At 38.9% G+C, this 22,637-nt stretch overlaps 2 protein-coding genes across 2 annotated transcripts in view; both read right to left on the reverse strand.

The window, feature by feature from the left end:
- LOC149189242 ((R)-mandelonitrile beta-glucosyltransferase-like) overlaps nt 1-22,637 on the reverse strand; it is a 64,271-nt gene that overhangs the window by 36,580 nt on the left and 5,054 nt on the right. The window lies entirely within an intron of this gene.
- On the reverse strand, nt 2,100-2,915 carry LOC149189244 (uncharacterized). Its single transcript, XM_089413171.1, has 3 exons — nt 2,732-2,915; nt 2,553-2,628; nt 2,100-2,452 (listed from the first exon to the last, which is right to left on the reverse strand). The coding sequence occupies exons 1-3, from the start codon at nt 2,898-2,900 to the stop codon at nt 2,335-2,337; spliced, it is 363 nt and encodes a 120-aa protein (XP_089269297.1). The 5' UTR covers nt 2,901-2,915; the 3' UTR covers nt 2,100-2,334.

Consider the following 22,637-nt stretch of genomic DNA (forward strand, 5'->3'; position numbering starts at 1 on the left):
ATCTATCAAAAATAAAAGAAATCTAAAAAATCCGAAAAAATATGCAGATAAAACCTGTAATATCACTGTTAAATTCTATGAAATTAAATTCACAAAACGTAACGCTCCTGCGATGAATCGTTCATGTTTATTTCGTTAATAAATTCTGTAAAATAAAATTCTCAAATACATAATTAAAATGAAAAATAAAACGACGCTGTGTCCTTAACGGAAGAAACAATTCGAATTAATACCTAAATAAATGGATACCTAAAATTATTTATAGTTATCCCAGTTTAAATTGAATTTACGGAAACGGAGAAATAAAAAAGAATATGTATGGCATATTTGGGAATTTTTTACAACTTTGCTCTGGGTGTACTTTTCTATTTATCCAATACAAAATATTCAGAAATTAAATTCAACGGACAAAATGTTCAAAAAAAAATTATATTCGATATAGACCGCAAAGAGAATGTAATGACCCCGGTAACCTGTAATTCTAGATAATTACTGTGGTAAAAACAATATGAGTAATAACTTATTATTATTAAAAGACATTGTTATTTTTTGAAAGTGAATATAATAGACTATTTTGCACATGTGTATGGATGAAATGCTGGCAGCCTTCAAAAGGAGGATTTTCTATTAAAAGAAAAATAAATCAGTTATGAAACTGAAAAACAACTGCCTCTCACCCAAGGAAAAGTCCTGGGAGGAAAACCTCTGGGCTGTTGATGAACAGTTGAGGAAAGTTTCCAGAGAGAGAGAGCAAGTGGAAAAGTGGGTTAAGTCTAGTTGTGATCAGATAACCCAGCACAGTGGTGCATGAGTCTTGTTGAGGGCTGCAGGCCTGCAAGACGGCTCGGGGGGAGAGTCCAGTGCAGTGGATCTCAAGGTTGGGAGGTTAAGAGCAGAAACATTGCAGGTGACTTTTGAAAGTAAGGACTTCAGTAGCAGGAATAACCAGGTACGCTTCCTCTAGTTGGTTAAAGAAAAAGCACAGGTATTTAAGAGTACAAGAAGATACAATAGTTGTATTATTTCTTTAAGTTATTGTGGTATGATAGATAGGATAAAATTACAGTTTCTTTTCCAAGAAACTGTGATGGAAGGTGTGACTGTGTCACATCTGTAGAATGTATTCATTTAAGCTCGCACAGTTACAATGTGCTCAGCTTGGAGCCAACTAAGAACTGTGGAAATGGTAAGAGGGAACAGTACCATTTAACAGTAGGAACAATCAGAGAAATAAACTAAACAGAAAACCTTAATGTTCCAGGAATTTGGAGAGTAAAGATTTGGGAAACCGGAAAGGCCGAGCTGGCTATAAATATTATACAGACACAGAATCTGAGTTTGTATGTAAACAATATTAATGCATAAGTCAAAACTATAGTTACGAATTTAACCATGTGCAACTGTTCTTTAAATTAATGCTGTGTAAGCCGAACGAGATAGTGTAAATGAAACGTTTATTCGAGAACGTTACGGTATTAACAGTGCCGTGTGAACATGATATATTAAATAAACCAACAACCCAGGAGCTGTACTATCATTTCAACCAATAGCTGTATAGCGGAACGTGGACACGGACAGCAGTGATATAAAGAGAAGCATTATAAAGCTTAAACATTGACGCACGTCAAACCCTAACCTCAGAGCTTGGAACCGGTTACATTCATAGGAACAAGCTAAATTAACTGAGCATGTTGTACAGGAATCAAGATATAACATCGAACAAAAAACGTTAAGTAAGCACCTCGTCAAATAATAGCCATATAACCCTGCTAGTTGAGTTATGGCAAAGACTGTGCGCGGAGGGGTAAACCCTACATTCATAATACGAATGCAGGACAACCCTTGTCGCCGTATGAAAATGCATATAAGAATTTGAATCGAACTGTAGAAAATCAAGTACAAATAAACCTTACGGAACTAAGTCATAATAACCTTATTGCAATAGAAATGCCATAACTGTAAACGTTATCGAGTATTGGAAAAGAGCGGCAGCGAATACACAGAACATTGAACTTAATCATAGTAACCCTAATGCAAAGGAATATTATAACTGTAAATTTGTCGAGTATGAACGACAAACTTTCATATACACCAGAACGAAGATTTAAATGTCCATTAACAGATATGGATATGTATATATTCAGGAAACAGAGTCATTAAGAAACTGTAATAAAGTATTACATTAGCCATGAAGAAGTCCAGGCCGGACAAACAGAGGGGAGCCGCAGGTATTAACATGGCAAACGTTCTTAAACTCATACATAACCTTACAAATCCATCAACAGCTCGAAAGAGCTTTCAAACGAACAGACAATGTCAGATGAATCTGAAACCCTAGCTAGTTACATACATAAAACATAAGGCGTGGAAGCCATGAACCCTCATGCTGGATAGACCGCCAAATGAGGCCACCAGATTTAAAGTGCATAAGGGTTTTGAGCACGGTAATAACCTGAGACAATAGGCAGAAACAAGCCCTGTCTCAGCTGCATTCACCTTTCATCAAATCATGAAATTTACCATGAGAAGAAACTGTAAGCGGATAGGCATACCTTAGGATCTGTAGCAGCCAAACCCTCTGGCTCGCTGTGGAGGATAAATCGTGGACAGCGACGGATTTGTAACTATCTGTAAGCAGCAACAACCATAGTCAGGGTACCGACGATTACAGGAATACCAATAAACTGGAAGCTAACTGAAATGTAACATTTAAAGAGTACGCGGATCGAACCTGAGGCTGGTAGGAGGAAATGAGCAGGAGAGATTGCAGAGGGTTCTGTCGAAGAGCTCAGCTGTTGCTGAGTGAGCAAATGAACCAACGATGAATCCGCTGAACAAATATATACCATGACAAACCCTAAAACGAGCTGGGCCGTCCGATAAGGGAGAGCAATCTCCATCGTTGAATTAGGCGGGAGGCCTGGCGCCAAACCCCAGAACAGGTCAGCTCACCACCAGTCACATGGGCAGCACGTGATGCTGGGCCATCTGGCCACGGAAGCTGTGAGCTGGCTCCACAGTACTGCCATTTGGCGTTAACTTTGTACCAAAACATTAAAGCGAATCAAGCCAACTTATGTCAAACAAAATAACAAGCATCGGTAATGCGGAACTTAATCGAGGGAAGGGTTAAGTTATATATGATGCCGCAACATGAATTAACCAGTTATTAAATCAATTAACATATGCTTAAGGGGGTTACATTGTGAAAAGGGGAGTTACGTTGTAAGAGTGGTGACGGGTCCACATAAGGTTAGGAGTATAGTAGTGTAGGGTGTGGGTAACGGGTAAGTTACCATACTCTATATATATATATAAAAAAAAATTATTTACTGTTTTGAGTTGAATTATGATGAGATCGTGACAATGTGGTATCAGAGCAGAGGTTTCAAAACTGTGGCCTCTGGAACAACAAAGATCATCTTATAATGTATATATAGAGACAATGCAACTAATTGCCTTTCTTGTGTATACCAGGAGAACCATATACATTTAGCTAACTGAGTTGCAGTGATGGGTCGAATCTGAATAGGATGTTTAATGCCCTGCAATTCCTGCTGCTGCCCCAAATCATCCTTGTAGTATATGGTCTTGGTTTTGCAATTCACCAACGACCAGTGCTTTTCCAGCCAATCCATACCAATAAGAATGTCAGATCTATGCCATACAAGTTGGCTATGCGAACCAGAAAGATAAGATGTCTGCATTAGATGATATTCCAGTGGTACAGGAATTTACAGATGTATTTCCTGAAGAGGTACCGGGTTTGCCTCCAAGAAGGGACATAGACTTCACTATAGAGTTAATACCGGGGGCGGCACCGGTATCGCGAGCACTGTACCGGATGAGCATACCAGAGTTAACGGAGTTGAAAATGCAGCTCCAAGAGCTGTTGGAGAAACAGTACATTCGACCCAGTGTGTCACCCTGGGGAGCTCCAGTATTGTTCGTGAAGAAGAAGGATGGAACCCTTCGCATGTGCATAGATTACCGGCAGCTGAATAAGCTCACGGTCAAAAACAAGTACCCTTTACCCAGAATAGATGAACTCTTTGATCAAGTGAAAGGGGCAAAAGTGTTTTCCAAAATTGATCTGCGATCTGGTTATCATCAGATCAGGATTAAGGATGAGGACATTGCCAAAACTGCTTTCCGGACACGCTATGGGCACTACGAATTTGTAGTGCTACCTTTTTGTTTGACCAATGCACCTGCCACTTTTATGTGCATGATGAATAACGTGTTTCACAGGTTTTTGGACAAGTTTGTACTGATATTCATTGACGACATATTGATATATTCTCGTTCCCAACAGGAACATGAGGAGCATCTTAGATTGGTATTACAAACTCTTCGGGAGCATCAGCTATATGCTAAGTTTAGCAAATGCGATTTCTTCAAAGAGGAAATTCAGTATTTGGGCCATGTGATTACGAAAGAGGGAATTGCAGTTGACCCCGAGAAGAAAAAATCTATTATGGAATGGCCTATACCCAAAGACGTTGCTGATATCAGATCCTTTATGGGGTTAGTTGGTTATTACCGGAGGTTTGTGGAAGGCTTTTCTAGGATAGCCTATCCTATCACCTCATTGCAAAAGAAAGGAAAGATATTCAGATGGACAGCAGAGTGTCAACAGAGTTTTGACCGCTTGAAACACCTCCTCACCACTGCACCCATCCTGAGGATCGCTGATCCTAATAAGGATTATGTGGTGTGCACCGATGCAAGCAAGGAGGGCGTAGGAGGAGTACTAATGCAGGAAGGAAAAGTAACAGCATATGAATCAAGGAAACTAAAAGAGCATGAACAGAGATACTTTGCTTACGATTTAGAGTTAACTGCTGTGATTCACGCACTAAAGATGTGGCGACATTACCTTCTTGGAAAGAAATTTCTGTTGTTAACAGATCATCACAGTTTGACGCATTATTTCAGCCAACCTACATTAAATGCGAGGCAAGGCCGTTGGGCAGATTTTCTAAGTGGGTTTGACTTTGAAATAAAGCATTTAAAGGGCAAAGAAAATCGGGTGGCAGATGCCTTAAGTCAAAAGGTACATTGCTTATGTGAACTTTCAGCCAGCAGGTGGCGGAGTTCGCTGGTTGAACAAATAAAAACAGCAGCCAGTGATGACTCTGAATATCAACATTTAAAACAGCAGGTACATCAATCTGATAATGGAAAGTTACAGCAAGGGTACACATTAGATAATGCTGGATTGCTGTATTTTAATAAAAGAATGTATGTACCTGATTCAAATGACCTTAAGAAGCTGATTTTAGATGAGTTCCACATCAGCCACTACACTGGCCACCCAGGGTACCAAAAGATGGTCACGGCACTCAAGAAAGAGTATTTCTGGCCAGGAATGAAGAAGCAGGTGGTGGAATACTTGGCAAGATGTTTGGAATGCCAGCAAATTAAGGCTGAGCATCAACACCCAGCGGGACTGTTGCAGCCTTTGCCTATTCCGGAATGGAAATGGGAAACCATTTCCATGGATTTTGTAACCGGGTTACCACGAACAAAGAAGGGCAATGATTCTATTATGGTCGTGGTTGATAAATTGAGTAAAGCAGCGCACTTCATACCTGTGCAGTCCACTTACAAGGCGGTACAAATCGCGCATCTCTTTATGCAAAATGTGTTCCGTTTGCATGGAATGCCAAAGGTAATCATATCAGACCGTGATGTGAAATTCACTTCCACCTTCTGGAGAACATTGTTTGCCGAGTTGGGCACTCGGTTGAATTTTAGCACGGCTTATCACCCACAGACCGATGGTCAAACTGAGCGAGTCAATCAGGTATTGGAAGACATGTTGAGGGCGAATGTGATGCTAAAGCCTGGTCAATGGGAAGAGTATTTTCATCTGGTCGAATTTGCCTACAATAATGGGTATCATACTTCAACCCAGCTAAGTCCCTTTGAGGTTCTGTATGGGCGAAAGTGCCGCACACCCTCAAGTTGGAGTGGACTGGAGGATAAGCTGAGTTTGGGTCCGGAAATGTTAAAAGATATGGAAGATATGGTGAAGAGAGTGCGAGCAAACTTAAAGGCTGCACAAGACAGACAGAAAAGTTTCGCAGACAGGAAAAGAAGATTTACAGAATACAATGTGGGTGACCATGTGTTTGTAAGGATTCAAACCAGAAGGAGCACACTGCAGTGGAGTGGGTGCGCCAAACTGGCTCCTCGATACTTTGGACCGTTTCAGATCTTAGCTAGAGTGGGGCCTGTGGCCTACCAACTTGCTTTGCCCAGTCATATTAAGATTCACAATGTGTTCCATGTTTTTGTCCTAAAGAAATATGTGTATGACCCTAAACATGTTATTCAATGGCAAGATGTGCGGGTAAGAATTGATCCGGTTGTTTCGATTATGCAGCTATGTTCAATAGGCAATTGATTATGTACTGGTTGTTTGCAGGTCGAACCGGAAGGCGAGGTCCTGGTCGAAGCACAGAGCATTCTCGACCGGAGAGAAGTGCGGCTGCGGAAACGGGTTATTACCCAAATTAAGGTGTTGTGGCAGCACTATGGCCCTGAGGAGGCTACGTGGGAAGACGAGGAACCTTTCAGAAAGGCTTACCCGAATTTATTTAATGAGAATGGACATCGGGACGATGTCCAATCCCAGGGGGGGAAGATGTAATGACCCCGGTAACCTGTAATTCTAGATAATTACTGTGGTCAAAACAATATGAGTAATAACTTATTATTATTAAAAGACATTGTTATTTTTTGAAAGTGAATATAATGGACTATTTTGCACATGTGTATGGATGAAATGCTGGCAGCCTTCAAAAGGAGGATTTTCTATTAAAAGAAAAATAAATCAGTTATGAAACTGAAAAACAACTGCCTCTCACCCAAGGAAAAGTCCTGGGAGGAAAACCTCTGGGCTGTTGATGAACAGGCAGAGGAAAGTTTCCAGAGAGAGAGAGCAAGTGGAAAAGTGGGTTAAGTCTGGTTGTGATCAGATAACCCAGCACAGTGGTGCATGAGTCTTGTTGAGGGCTGCAGGCCTGCAAGACGGCTCGGGGGGAGAGTCCAGTGCAGTGGATCTCAAGGTTGGGAGGTTAAGAGCAGAAACATTGCAGATGACTTTTGAAAGTAAGGACTTCAGTAGCAGGAATAACCAGGTACGCTTCCTCTAGTTGGTTAAAGAAAAAGCACAGGTATTTAAGAGTACAAGAAGATACAGTAGTTGTATTATTTCTTTAAGTTATTGTGGTATGATAGATAGGATAAAATTACAGTTTCTTTTCCAAGAAACTGTGATGGAAGGTGTGACTGTGTCACATCTGTAGAATGTATTCATTTAAGCTCGCACAGTTACAATGTGCTCAGCTTGGAGCCAACTAAGAATTGTGGAAATGGTAAGAGGGAACAGTACCATTTAATAGTAGGAACAATTAGAGAAATAAACTAAACAGAAAACCTTAATGTTCCAGGAATTTGGAGAGTAAAGATTTGGGAAACCGGAAAGGCCGAGCTGGCTATAAATATTATACAGACACAGAATCTGAGTTTGTATGTAAACAGTATTAATGCATAAGTCAAAACTATAGTTACGAATTTAACCATGTGCAACTGTTCTTTAAATTAATGCTGTGTAAGCCGAACGAGATAGTGTAAATGAAACGTTTATTCGAGAACGTTACGGTATTAACAGTGCCGTGTGAACATGATATATTAAATAAACCAACAACCCAGGAGCTGTACTATCATTTCAACCAATAGCTGTATAGCGGAACGTGGACACGGACAGCAGTGATATAAAGAGAAGCATTATAAAGCTTAAACATTGACGCACGTCAAACCCTAACCTCAGAGCTTGGAACCGGTTACATTCATAGGAACAAGCTAAATTAACTGAGCATGTTGTACAGGAATCAAGATATAACATCGAACAAAAAACGTTAAGTAAGCACCTCGTCAAATAATAGCCATATAACCCTGCTAGTTGAGTTATGGCAAAGACTGTGCGCGGAGGGGTAAACCCTACATTCATAATACGAATGCAGGACAACCCTTGTCGCCGTATGAAAATGCATATAAGAATTTGAACCGAACTGTAGAAAATCAAGTACAAATAAACCTTACGGAACTAAGTCATAATAACCTTATTGCAATAGAAATGCCATAACTGTAAACGTTATCGAGTATTGGAAAAGAGCGGCAGCGAATACACAGAACATTGAACTTAATCATAGTAACCCTAATGCAAAGGAATATTATAACTGTAAATTTGTCGAGTATGAACGACAAACTTTCATATACACCAGAACGAAGATTTAAATGTCCATTAACAGATATGGATATGTATATATTCAGGAAACAGAGTCATTAAGAAACTGTAATAAAGTATTACATTAGCCATGAAGAAGTCCAGGCCGGACAAACAGAGGGGAGCCGCAGGTATTGACATGGCAAGCGTTCTTAAACTCATACATAACCTTACAAATCCATCAATAGCTCGAAAGAGCTTTCAAACGAACAGACAATGTCAGACGAATCTGAAACCCTAGCTAGTTACATACATAAAAATTAAGGCGTGAAAGCCATGAACCCTCATGCTGGATAGACCGCCAAATGAGGCCACCAGATTAAAGTGCATAAGGGTTTTGAGCACGGTAATAACCTGAGACAATAGGCAGAAACAAGCCCTGTCTCAGCTGTATTCACCCTTCATCAATTCATGAAATTACCATCAGAGGAAACTGTAAGCGGATAGGCATACCTTTAGGTTCTGTAGCAGCCAAACCCTCTGGCACGCTGTGGAGGATAAATCGTGGACAACGACGGACTTGTAACTATTTGTAAGCAGCAACAACCATAGTCAGGGTACTGACAATTACAGGAATACCAATAAACTGGAAATGAGCAGGAGAGATTGCAGAGGGTTCTGTCGAAGAGCTCACCTGTTGCTGAGTGAGCAAATGAACCAACGATGAATCCGCTGAACAAATATATACCATGACAAACCCTAAAACGAGCTGGGCCGTCCGATAAGGGAGAGCAATCTCCATCGTTGAATTAGGCGGGAGGCCTGGCGCCAAACCCCATAACAGGTCAGCTCACCACCAGTCACATGGGCAGCACGTGATGCTGGGCCATCTGGCCACGGAAGCTGTGAGCTGGCTCCACAGTACTGCCATTTGGCGTTAACTTTGTACCAAAACATTAAAGCGAATCAAGCCAACTTATGTCAAACAAAATAACAAGCATCGGTAATGCAGAACTTAATCGAGGGAAGGGTTAAGTTATATATGATGCCGCAACATGAATTAACCAGTTATTAAATCAATTAACATATGCTTAAGGGGGTTACATTGTGAAAAGGGGAGTTACGTTGTAAGAGTGGTGACGGGTCCACATAAGGTTAGGAGTATAGTAGTGTAGGGTGTGGGTAACGGGTAAGTTACCATACTCTATATATATATAAAAAAAAAAAATATTTACTGTTTTGAGTTGAATTATGATGAGATCGTGACAGAGAAAGACATACCATTTACTGGAATGTGTCCCTCAGAAAGAAGCAAGTTGGCGTAGCGTTGAGAAATGGCGGCAGCAGCACATAGAGGCTAGAAGGTAACTTTGGGCAATTTCATATTTCTCGCGACTTGCTCCGTGCAGGACATGATGGCGTCTGTGATAATGAATGTGATGGGTGGATATGATTGTGAATTTCCATGAGCAGTAGTAATTAGGAGGTCCTCCAAAGCTGGGCCTAACTTTTGTAGCGAAAGAAGTAACGCTGTCGTGTTGGAGGTGCGGCCATGGTTGACGGTAGACCATCAGGAATTGACAGAAAACAAATTTTCCATTCTTGCTGCTCCAAATCCAGATCGATTTTGGAAACAGGGGATTTAGCTTTCTTTGAAGCTTCCACCATGCGTTCATGTATCCACTCAGTATTGACGAAAGTGACAAACACTCCCCTAACGGCCAGCAGCTGCGCCAATTCCATGAGAGCGTTGACATGACCCTGTGCAGGAAATGGCACAATCACTGCGTGCAGATCATGTTTTCCCTTTTTGATTCATCATATTTATATCAATATTGCCAAAATTTATTCGTTTCTCGTCCTTTAATCCAACATCACAGTTTCTTGCTCTGGATTTGAGCTGCCAATTATGCACCTACCACTGTTCTTATTGAGTCCATCTCATTGTCAACAACTTAAGCAGTGATGTCAGTATCAGATTATTGCGGTCGGTTTTGTTTGTGCATTTCAACTTGGTATTTGTCGTTAATGGTAACTTGCCAGTAGACTTTTCCTTCCTTTCTGCAGGATAATCTTCTTCACACGTTAATATTGACGACTACAGATTTGATTTGTACCACGCGGTAATACTTTTTTCCAATGCATAGCTGGCAGCATGTGGTGCTATTACTTAACACACACCATATAAACCAAGGGAAGTTCTTATTTCCACTTCTATAGGTTTATTAATGCGCCTTGATATGCGTCTTTGATAGCCCGATGTAACATAGCATTATTTTTTTTCCACCTCTATAACAGCATGCGTGTTATATCTGGCTATCAAGGATGCATGCATGTGAGGGCGCATTAATAAACCTATAAAGGTGGAAATAGGAACTTCCTAAACCAAGACTACATTGCTGGCAGGATCTGCGACTCGTAGATTCAGGAACATGGCACACTTTTTTAAGGTAAGTTTGGTGGGTTGCAATTTTATTATATTTAATATTGAATTGGCCAAGGAAAATGGTAGACATAATTATTTTGATGGTGACGTTTGCAAATAAAATAACTGCTGGTTTCAATACTTTACAATTTCATTTAGAAAATAACAGAAATTTAGGTGTGAGTTAGAAAATTTGACAGAAATTTTTCAAAATTCAGGTTACAGGGTTTTGGGTGTCAGAGTTTTAATGATGCTGAATCCATTTCTACAACCAAAAAATAGATTTAAAACACTGCTTAATTTAAATTTCTAAAAAAATTAACCCCATTTCAACTAAAAATTCACTCTTCAAACTAAATTGAAATTATGGCCTCTATAGAAAATAGCACCCAGCGTGCATGATTAGACGGCTGGGGCGGATGGCTTTCGCTCCCCTCAGCCGAGTTTGAACCCTGCGGAGACCCCCTTTCGACGAATTGTGATGGCTTTGCCGTATCTGCCGGCTTTGGCCGTATTGTATTCCGGCTTCTGCCGTATTCTGACTGGCTTCGGCCATAATGTAATCATGAGGGCTGCGGCCATATGTAGATTTTCACTCTGAAAAAAGAAAATGTCATAAAATAATATTTAAAATTCTTAATTTAAAGAAAATATTAATTTAAATTATGAAAGGGTTATATATTCCTTAACGAATATTTCTCTTATTTTTAAGAATACAAATTTGTAAGACCATTGCATATTGCGTCTACAATCTACTTTTCAACATTGACTTTTTTAACAGCAGACCATTGCATATTGCACTCTTCATGCCTATTCACTATTTTAACAGCACACTATTTTCCTGTTACCCCGCAAAATCCTCCGAACTTTAGTTCCGTTACGCCACAGGCCTTTCATGTTACCCTCCCGCTTTTGTCATCTGTCTGTTGGATTTTGAATTTTACGACTAGGTCGTTTCTTTGTTTGGGAAAGCAACGGGACACGCTAATCGTCTTTTAATATTTAATGTCATATTTTTCTATTAATTTTATTAAAAAGTTTGGTATGCATTAGTCGGAAACAGTTGCATAGGGTATATAATTTGACTAAATATTTTAAAATTTATTTTATAAAATTTATATTTAATTTTATTATTATTAATGTATATGTTTTTTAATTATTTTTTAATTATTAATAATAATAATTTAAAATGACCCGGATGCGGGTGTCTTTACTAGCCCCTCACCATGGCACGCGCCATGACAACTGTAGGCGGAAGAGAACGCCGACGCCTGTACAAGGCAACCTGTACAGAGCTCTTAGAGTTAATGCAATGGTTTATTATTCTTGGTCTGCGGCAAAAGAGAGAGGACGCTGCATTAATGCCGAGCATGGCAATTCAGGCTCTGATGCGAAAGGGGAGAAAGGCCCAAAGCCTTTCCCCCGTGTTGAACCTGCAGGTTAAGTATTCTATGGCTCTTGAAACGCTAGTCACAGCGCAGAACCATTCTATTGTGACTTTCAGTGCACTGAGTGAAGGCATCTTGTCTGCAAATTCTCAAGGGCTCGCTGAGTGTTTGGTTGTGCTTATCCTTCAAGCCATGCTGCGCAGTAGAGGGGTTCCTAGGCATGGAGGAAGGTCTGGCACCCGCGTGATTCTGGACGATTTACACCCAATTGCGCCAATTGCTGTAGAGCCACCCTCATCCTCTAGTTCGGAGCAGGAGTGTCTCCTCCCACAGGGCACTTACCAGACCTTCAGATTTCGTTTTCCTAGCCGCCTTGTTCGCCCTGAAGTGGTGGTCACCTTTACAGTCTTCATCTCTGAAGATGAGCCTGGCCGGTCTAATTCCAGCTCCCCCACAGTGGAAATTGTCTAAGACAGCGATATCCTCCTGACTGATATGGAAGGTTTGGTGTATCGCACTCATCGACACGCAGCCCAGCAAGCAATTCAGGAAACTTCTGGCTATGAAGCCTCTGTGCAAGAGGTCCAGCCGCTGCCCAATTCCAATGTGGAGATGAACGTTTACAGCCCCTGTGCTCCAAGACAGGGCATTACCGGTCATGCCGCCGCTGTACACGAGGTCATGCCACCGCCCAATTCAAATATGGAGGGGGAAGTCTTCAATGTTCGTGCTTCGCCAGTTCAGGGACACCCGCTTCAGAACGAAGACGAGTCGGTGATTTGGCTCGGCCCGCCAAGCCCAGATACTGGAAGGCAGGAGGCCACATCCAACCAGCCAGTATAAGTCACAGGTGCTCTGTTTTAGTTTTTCTTACCGTCATGATACTGCATCTCATGTTGTGTTTTTGGAGTCCTTTTTATGTTTTTGGGTTAGATCTTTGCTGCAAGCCTCAGGCTTCAGCAATTTGCTATTTCTGTTAAATGGTTCATGTTGTAAATTGGCTCTGTCCGGCCAGTGAATATGCAGTCTTTGTCATTTTGGGTCTAGATTGTATGAAGTCCAAGAACTATAATGGACTCTGTCTCATGATACGGTTAAAGTTGCTTAAGCTTGAGGACTGGCTTCGGCCTCCTCACAGAAAGTAAACCTCTGTAAATATTTTATTTTCCTTAATATAGCAGTAGTCTTAATTTAGAAAAATAATAATAATAATTTAAAATGAAATTGCCGTGGGCAAAAGTATGAGAGGTTATCTTTAGCTTAATGAAAAAATATTTTAGATTTCAATGACCCAAAAATATTTCCATTTCTATGATTATAGAAAATAAGGCATTGAGGATGAAATCCCTATTATGTTAGGTTAAAATAACAATAAAAATAAAAATTAATCAATGGTATATAGAGTTCTAAAGAGGGGTGAGAAGTAAAAAAAATAAAGAGAAATTACAATGTCACATGAAGAGTACTAAAGAGGAAATAGCATGTATAAAATCAACAAAACAAATTCTCAAAGTTAATTTAAGGTCCCAAACTCTTCTCATACAGAACGTTGCCTCCACCTTTAAATCCTAGGATTAGTTGTAGTTATTTCAAATTATAATGTTGAGATGAACTTTGTTGGACCATCTATGTTAAGTGTCTAATGCAAAGAACTTAATACATTACGACATTCTAGTTTGTTGTGTCTAGCAACTTGAGTTGTTGGGAGCAAGGTGTGTTCTTCCATCTAGTTGGGCTCACTTCCGAGAGACATGTGTGTCCCATTGTGATGAGGCTAAAAGGGTAGGCGTGCCCACTAGATTCAATTCTAAGCGACATGTTTGACCCATTTTGATAAAGTTAGAAGTGTAAACACCACCACTACGAAGGATGTTTCTCAACTATTGCTAAGTCAAAAGTCATTACTATGTTTGACTTGTGGACATTCTTACAAACAATAACACATGACTACAAAACTAGAGTAAATGTCTTCCATCTAATGATGTCATAGAATATCCTCACCAATACCACTAAGAAACATACCTTAAGTAAACACCTAGTAACTACCTAACATATTAGAAAAAGATCAATTTATGATTTCTTCTTCACCAAAACTCCACCCACAAATAATAGAAAAGCATTGGTTTTCACTATCATATCCAAGATTTTGACACGTCCTAAAAGTTTCCCAACAATGGGTCAACAAGGGGAGGTTGATTAAACCTTCTTTGTAGATTTTCATAATAAATTTCCCTTACTACTTGCATGAGAAGATAACATCTCAACTATTTGTTTGCATGATAAGATTACATTTTAGGTGATGGATATGACACATCTCTTTCCATTAATTATGCTGGTAGGTGTGTTTATTTTGAAACAAGACTTCCAAAATTTGAATCTAATAATTTTAATTTAGTTATCAATAATTATTACATGGATGGTATGGGTTTAATCTACACAAAATATTTTAGAATATTATTATTATTATACACAAATCAAAAGTGGTTATTGTCCTTTTTTCCTTTTTAATTAAATTGAATAATTAAAAAATATAATATGAGCAAGTATCATATAAAATGACCCACAATTTTTGGTGCATGTAGTATTGATAAACTATTATGAAACCAGCTCACAAAAAGATAGAAAGGATAGATAAATTCCTTAGATATAAGCCTCTTCAAGGAGGCAACCTCCTTTACATTACACAAATGAACAATTCTTGGATAATACAAATGACAAGGCATCCTTTCTATATATAGGAGTCTAAGGGGTCATAATATAATCAGAGTGGACATAACAATAATAATGTAACAGCACAATAATAACAATAGTGGGCTTCTATGGGGCACAATAATAACAATATGGGGACTACATGAGCACAACAATATAATAAGGGGTTTGTAATAATAACAATAAGGGGTTACACCAGTGGTATAGGGACCTAACATGCCCCTCTCCTTCAAAAAGTGTTGTCCTCAACGCTTGAGTAGTTCTTGATGCTTCTGTATAAAATTCTTGTCCTCCCATGTGGAATCTTCAGCGGGTAAGTTCTTCCACTTGATAAGATACTCTGAAATTGAATGATTTCGTAGCTGTCAAGTTCTTGTTTCTCTAACTACTCCAGGTTCCAATATGATTTTTCCTTCCTCGTCAAGTTCTAGAAATATTGTTTGAATTGGGATCTTCTGCAACTTTTGAATGAGTTTCCACCCTGCTTTGTCATTCTTTCATTCATCCCTTGTTTTGTTTATTGAGTTTGGTTGGATAATTATACCAACCCCTAGCATTTTTGCAACCATACATTCAATTTCACTCTTTTGGGCATATGGATATCTGTAAGGCATGATGTTTGGAGGAACACTTCTTGGAAGTAAATGAATAACATTGTCATGATTACGAATAGGTGGGAGGCATTTGATTGTCTCAAATACTTTGGAATGATTGTCCAAGACTTTTTGGAGATCTGGAGAAATAGATGATTTCAATCTGGGAACCTCTAGCGAACATAATTGTGCAATTATGCCACATTGTTCTTTCTTTAGAAGCTTTTTCATTGTGTTAAAGTTGATTATCTTTCCTTGTTTCCCTGTGATACCCCTTACTTCAACTTCCTTTCGATTCGAAGAAAATTTCATGAAACGTTCTTGAAAATTAAAAGCTATTGTACCCAAGGATTGTAGACATTGGACTCCTAGTACAACATCAGCACCACCCATTGAAATGGAAAGCATTGGGATATTCAATACATATTCTTCCATGGATAGCTTGATATTATGCCACTTTCCAGAGCAATTTATGGTTCCTCCACTTGCAACCATCACTTGGCACTATGGTGTTGGATATATGAAGCAATTCAATTCCTTGGCTATCTTACAATGAATAAAATTATGGGTACTACCCGAATCAATCAACACTATTACCTTTTTCTTCTTGATATGCCCTTCTATCTTGAGAGTTTGAGGAGTGGTAATTCCTGTCAATGCATTACAAGATATGGTTAGATTCATTTCATCTTTCTCTGGGATTGGTTCCTAGTATATATACTCTTCTTTCAATGTTTCTTGTTCCTTTTCTTGCTCCTCTTCCCCATCTATGTAAATTAATTTCTTCTCAGCACACTTATGACCTTTAGTGTATTTTCTATCACAATTGTAACAAAGCCCTTTTACTTTTTTTTCTTTCAATTGTTTTGGTGTAAACCTTGTAGGTGGTGAACAGATAGGAGCAACAACAGATCTATCTTTATAGTTATAAGTGGTTGGCTTCCTTGTTTCCATAATTTTGCTTTCAACTTTTCTTGCCAACATGTATGCCTTCTCCAATGAATCAAGTTCCCAAAGGCGAACCTCATGTTGGATGTTATCATTTAAAGTCCCTATGAAGACTTCAATCCTATGCTTCTCTGGAATATCATTTACCCTTATATTCAATTTTTGGAAGTCCTCAATGTCCTCTACCATCAAACCCTTTTGTTCTAGATTTATCAATTCGCTAAAGAAGGTGTTACTCTTTGTATCCTCATAATGTGCTATAATTTCTTCCGCCAAAATTTACCAAGTGACAATTGCTTTACAAGAACAAAGCCCTTTATACCATAAAAATTGATTTGGTTCTAAATATAAAGATGCAATATATACCTTTTGTAATAGTGGTACATCATGTAGATCAAAATATTTCTCCATCTGTAGTATCCATGTTACTGGATCCTTGCCATCAAAATTCCTCATATCTACCTTTGGAATATGCTGGGTCTTCAATCCAATGTTATATTCTATGAAATCATCATTAACATTACGTTTGTTCTCATCATGAGTTTCCTCTACTACCTTTTCGCCATTAGGAGGCCTTTCTTGTAATAGCTTTGTCCCACCTTCCTTCAAACCTTCCATGTATTTCTTCAAATCTTCCCCGCATTTCTTCCAATATGCTTTCATATCATCGATATCAGCTTCGATGAAATAGATAAAACTATTTATCTTAGCTTTGATTACATTCTTCAAATCATCCAACCAATTTTGATTACTAGGTGTTTCTATTTTCTTGATTTGATTCATTCTTTTCGTGCTTTTAGGACCTCGATCTTGAATATGTTGTATCTCTAAACCTGCGGATCTCCAAGGTTTGAAATTGTGACCTGTGGTAGCCCTCTGAGTCCTCTTTCTAACCCCGTAAGTCTTACCATCAATAGAAACATCCTTTCTAAAAATGAAATCCAAAGGAGACTTTCTAAAGTATCCCAAACATGCTTCAAATGGAAATGTTTGAGTTGAAGAGTGCTTGGCCCGATTGTAAGCATGTTGAATGTAGTGCAAATGTTTATTCCACAAATTAGGATACTTGCTGCAATACCCATGAAGAAGATGTATCACCATCCTGTTCACCACCTCTGTTTGACCATCTGTTTATGAATGAAATGTTGTACTCTTTTTCAATTTGGTGTCCATGAATCCCCACAAGCTTGACCAAAAGTTCCCAACAAAGCGAGAATCTCAATCACTAACAATGGATGTGGGCAATCCAAAATGCACCCATACATTCTGAAAGAATAACTGAGCAGTTTGTTCAGCTGTAATTTTCTTTTTACATGGCATCAAAATACACATTTTTCTGAACCTATCCACAACTACATACAAATAATCATGACCTCTTTTTGACAATGGAATACCTCCTACAAAATCCATAGAAACACTCTCCCACGGTCGTGAAGGAACCAGAAGTGGTGTGTACAATCCTAACTTCCTATTGCTAGGCTTACTGACTGCACTCTTTGAACATCCTTTAATAAAATGTGACACACTTTCAAGCATACGAGGCCAATAACAATACCTATGTAGATGTGCCACCATCTTACTTACACCGAAATGACTAGCAATAAGAGAAGTGTGTGCCTATTTTATGATGTTGACTCTTTCTCCCTGTGGAATACAAAGCTTTCCAAAATGGTACAACAAGTTATCATGCAAATGATAATTCAATTCCTCTACTTGGTTACCTTGACTCAAGCTTGCATAAACATCATGAAAGCCATTGTTTAATGCATATTTCTCAATATAACTTTCATGAAAAACATAATTACGCTTGAGTAAAGTCGTTGCACTAATAATAGGCCTAAAAATCATATTAGCAACTTTATTGTAGATACCTTTCTTATACCTTATTACCAAGTGGAATTGTTGAAGAAAACCCATCCATCGGAAGTGCCTTGATCGCTGCAACTTAGATTGAGAATGAAAGTATTGCAATGTCTGATGATCAGTGTCAATGATTGTTTCCATACCCATCAAGTAGTGTTTCCACTTTTTCACACATTACAGAAATGCATACATTTCCTTGTCATATGTAGAATAATTAATCACTGCACCACTGAAAGTTTCTGAATGAAAAAAGATAGGCTTACCATGTTGCATGAGGATTGCACCCATGGTGTAGTCACTAACATCCATATGGATCTCAAATTACTATGTCCAGTCTGGAAGTGCAAGTACTAGAGCTGAACTGATCTTTTCCTTCAATGAATCAAAGGCCTTTTGATGTTTTCCTTCCCACTGAAAAACCTTTTTCACACTAGTCAATGCATGCAAAGGAGCTAATATAGAAGAAAAGTTAGCAATGAATTTCTTCCAATATTGGGTTGCTCCCAAAAAACTTCTTACCTCAGTAACTGTCATGGCCCTTGGCCAATTCAAAATGACATCAACCTTGCAGGGATCTATTTTCAAATCACCTCCTCCAACAATATGACCCAAGTAAACAAAAATGTTTTTCCAAACTCACACATTGACATCTTTAAATACAATTATTCTTTCTTTAAGATATCAAGTACTCTTTTCACATGCATGACATGTTCATGACGAGATTTATTAAAAACTAAGATGTCATCTAAGTAGACTATAACAAACACATCAAGAAAAGGCCTCAACACATCATTCATCACATGCATGAAGGTAGCAGGAGCATTACATTAACTAAAAGGCATAACTAGCCATTCAAACAAACCTTGTTTTGTTTTGAATGTTGTCTTCCAAATGTCTCCTTCAACAATTCTAATTTGATGGTAACCACTCCTTAAGTCCAACTTAGTAAAATACTTTGCATCTTTGAATTGATCAAGTAAATCATCTATTCTAGGCAGTGGGTAACGGTTCTTTACCATAATCTTGTTCAATGCACAGAATTCCACACACATGTGCCATGTTCCATCCTGCTTTGGCACCAAAAAAATAGGTGACCCACATGGCAAAGAACTTGGCCTGATGATCCCTTTATCCAAAAACTCTTGAATTTTCTTTTTAATTTCTACACTTTCCATCACTGACATCATATACATTCCAATGTTAGGAAGAGGACTATCTTGCTACAGCTGTACCTCATGTTGGATTCCTCTCTTGGGAGGTAATCCTTTTGGTTCTTGAAACATCTCACCATATTGGTTAACAACATCAACCAATTCAGATTTCAATCTTGAATCACAACCTTGAAAAGCTTCATTATCTATATCATTATTGGGTTTGATCATTAGAAGCACAAAATTCTTGCTACAACTCACTAGTCTTTTCATTTGCCCTGCATTAACAAGTGAAAGATTTAGTTTCTTTCTATGAGCTCTCACAATATATTCTACTCCATCTTTGAACAAATGGTATTTTTTTCATGTCGATGGATGATAGCCTTTCTATCATAGAGATACGAGCTGCCAAAAACTATACCACATATGTCTAATGGCACAACATCAAGCTCCACTTCATCTATGAAATTTGCAGTAATGGCAAATTTCAGTTTACACTTTCTAGTTACTTGAAATTGTGCATTGTCACACACCCATCCTAATGGATATGGCTTATGATGTGGAATGGTTTCCAAGTTTAAACTTTTGACAATGTTTTCAAATATGAGATTAACTTGAGAGCCACTATCAAAAAGAGTATCAATTTTTCTATGTTTTGAGATTACCCTTATGTGAAAAAGTTATATCATCTTCTTTTCATTTGGAGTTTCATTGTGTAAATTTGAAGTACTAGTGCTAGAAATGAATTCTTTTCATTTCATACCCATGGATGTAATTTTAGTTTCATCACCCAAATCAGATCCTAAATCCTGTTGAGTGGTTGCGATTTTCTTTTGTTTTCCCTTGTTGTTGAATTTCTTTGGTTTCATCTTGGGATGAAGATTCCAACAATGAGATTCATCAATGCTTGCATGTTAATTTCTCTCCTTCCTTCTTAATAGATGCATTTTACTTTCCCTTCCCTTTGAAACCCTTTTCTTTTCCTTTACCCTTAAACTAATTTTTACTGCCCTCTTCTGGAGTTTTTTTCCCTCTTGCCTCAAGATGAGTGGCTTGCACACACACCTCATCTAGATTATTGGGATTAAACATAAGGATAGTATTCCTAAGGTAATTGTGTACACCCCTTATGTGCTTCAACAACGTGTCTTGTGTTTAAAAATCCACACCTAACATTAGAGACCTTTTCCTAAATTCTTGGGTCTAATCTTGCACATTTTGACCTTTAAGTTGTCTAAAGTTATGCCAATTCATGAAGGATTTCTACATATATGCTAGAGGGTAGAATTGTCTTTTAATTGCAGCAATGAAATCGGACCAATAAATTGAGCTCTTATCATGTTTTCTTTATCTATTCTTGTGCCTTTGATTCCCACCATACTAGTGTTGCACCCTCTAGCCTTAAGAAAGCTAGCTGAATCTTTATGTCATCATCTTGAAGGTTTTGAATTCTGCAACAAACCTCCAACTCACGAACCCAATTGTCAAGCTTCTCTGCATTCACTTCACCATTATACATGGGAATTTCAAATTTAACATCAAGTTTTAACAGGGGTGATTTACCAGTTCCTTTTGAGGTATGTTGATGAGTATGAGTAAGGGTTGTATTAGTGGAAGAGGGTGAAGATGCCTATGAAGATGAAGATGAATAAAATGGTGGAGAGGGTGGAGGTTTACCTCCATTTCCATTACCTCCTCCTCCTGAAGAACCTTCTCCTTTGGGAGGATTGGAGCTTTCACCCTACAGTCTGCTATTCCTCTCTTCATAGAGGACCTTCACCATCTTTGTCATATCAAAGAAAGCCTTCCTAAACACTTTCTTATCCTCTATCATGTTTGTAGGCTCTCCTTCATGAGACATGCTCACTGAAGCCTCAACTGCAACTCGAGCAAAAATTGGTGGTGGAGCTTGTGGCAACCTTGCACTCCTTCTCCTTGACCCAACTTTAGGGCTTTCAACCAGCTTCACTTCTCCTCTCTTGAGCTTCAACCTTGTAAGCATGGCATTCACTTGCAAATAGTTAAATCCTTTATGTGCAAAGAAAACCAAGAGCTCTAATACCAAACTTGATCTGAATGAGAAAATTAGTTTTGTTGTGCTAAATTCCTTATCAGAATATGTTAAAATTACTTAAGGATTCATGAGGTTAATTTCAAGTTTAAACATGAGTTTTTGAGTGATTTTATGTAAATTTTATGTGCAAATTAACATAAACAAATGACTGAACAAAAGGATATAACTGACATGAACATCACCAAAAACAGTATCACAGTAGCATAAGATGAAGGATATCACCCCTCCTAGGCTACGTCTCCTTGGTCCAACTTCCAATGGCTTGACCCTCTCTATTTTGCTCAAAAGTGTAAATACATTAGTTTACAATGCTTAGAAAGCTCTAAAACCTATTCCAATGGCTCCAAAATTCCCAAAAATGCCTGTGTAGCCTCTTTCTACTCCTGATTTGGTCAAAAGCTGAAGAATTTATGGCTTCCCCAAGTCTTTCTGCTAATTGCACAACAAATTCCCCAAAATCCGACACTATCCTATAAATTCGCCCCAAATCACGCTAACAGAGTGACAATTTTGGTGATTTTCGAGCGAGATTGTCAGACACTTTAATTAGCCTCCAAGGCCTTATATCTAAAATTCGTGGCTATATTGGGCCCATGTGCCCGAGGATAAGGCTAGCGGCCCACCCCCGCTGGCCGGCCCCTGCTCCATTCGCTGGTGGTCATATCAGTGGCACGTGCCCAAGGGTTATCCCACATGGGCTAGCCCTTTCCTTGGATTGGTATGTGGCTTGTCTCGTTGCTTGGAGGTCGCAGGTTCGTTCCCCGTTGCTGCTGCCCGGACCTTGACCCAAAATTTTGGTGGCCTTGGGTTACCATGTGGCAGTATCTGGCTAGGCCACATGTCAACTTGTGGTTGGCCACTAAACAACCAACAAAAAACCACCAAATTGCACCCAATGAAAATGTGCCACTTGGTACAACGTGATTCACCAAAGGTCATTGACCATTCAAACTACCACATAGACTTGCACAGTCAGCGCCATGTCAATTGTATGGACTGCTAACTGGGCTGTCACATTTTGCAAAAAATTGCTTGTTTGGGAAAGTGAACAGAACATGATTCTGGGAGCATATGGTGTCTGTTTCATGCGAAATGAGTTGCACCAAATTTAGGATGAAGAGCACTACACGGTCGTTTAGGTTCCAAAATGATTCAACAAATTTTAATTTTGAGCTATTTTTTTGAGCACCTGATCATAGCTAGCTACTTGAGATGCTTGTGCAAGTGTTCAAGAGAGTGCATGATAACCA

The sequence above is a fragment of the Pinus tabuliformis genome, chromosome 3_1, assembly GCF_031772625.1.
Source record: "Pinus tabuliformis cultivar Carrire ecotype Pingquan chromosome 3_1, CPIR1, whole genome shotgun sequence".
NCBI lineage: Eukaryota > Viridiplantae > Streptophyta > Pinopsida > Pinales > Pinaceae > Pinus > Pinus tabuliformis.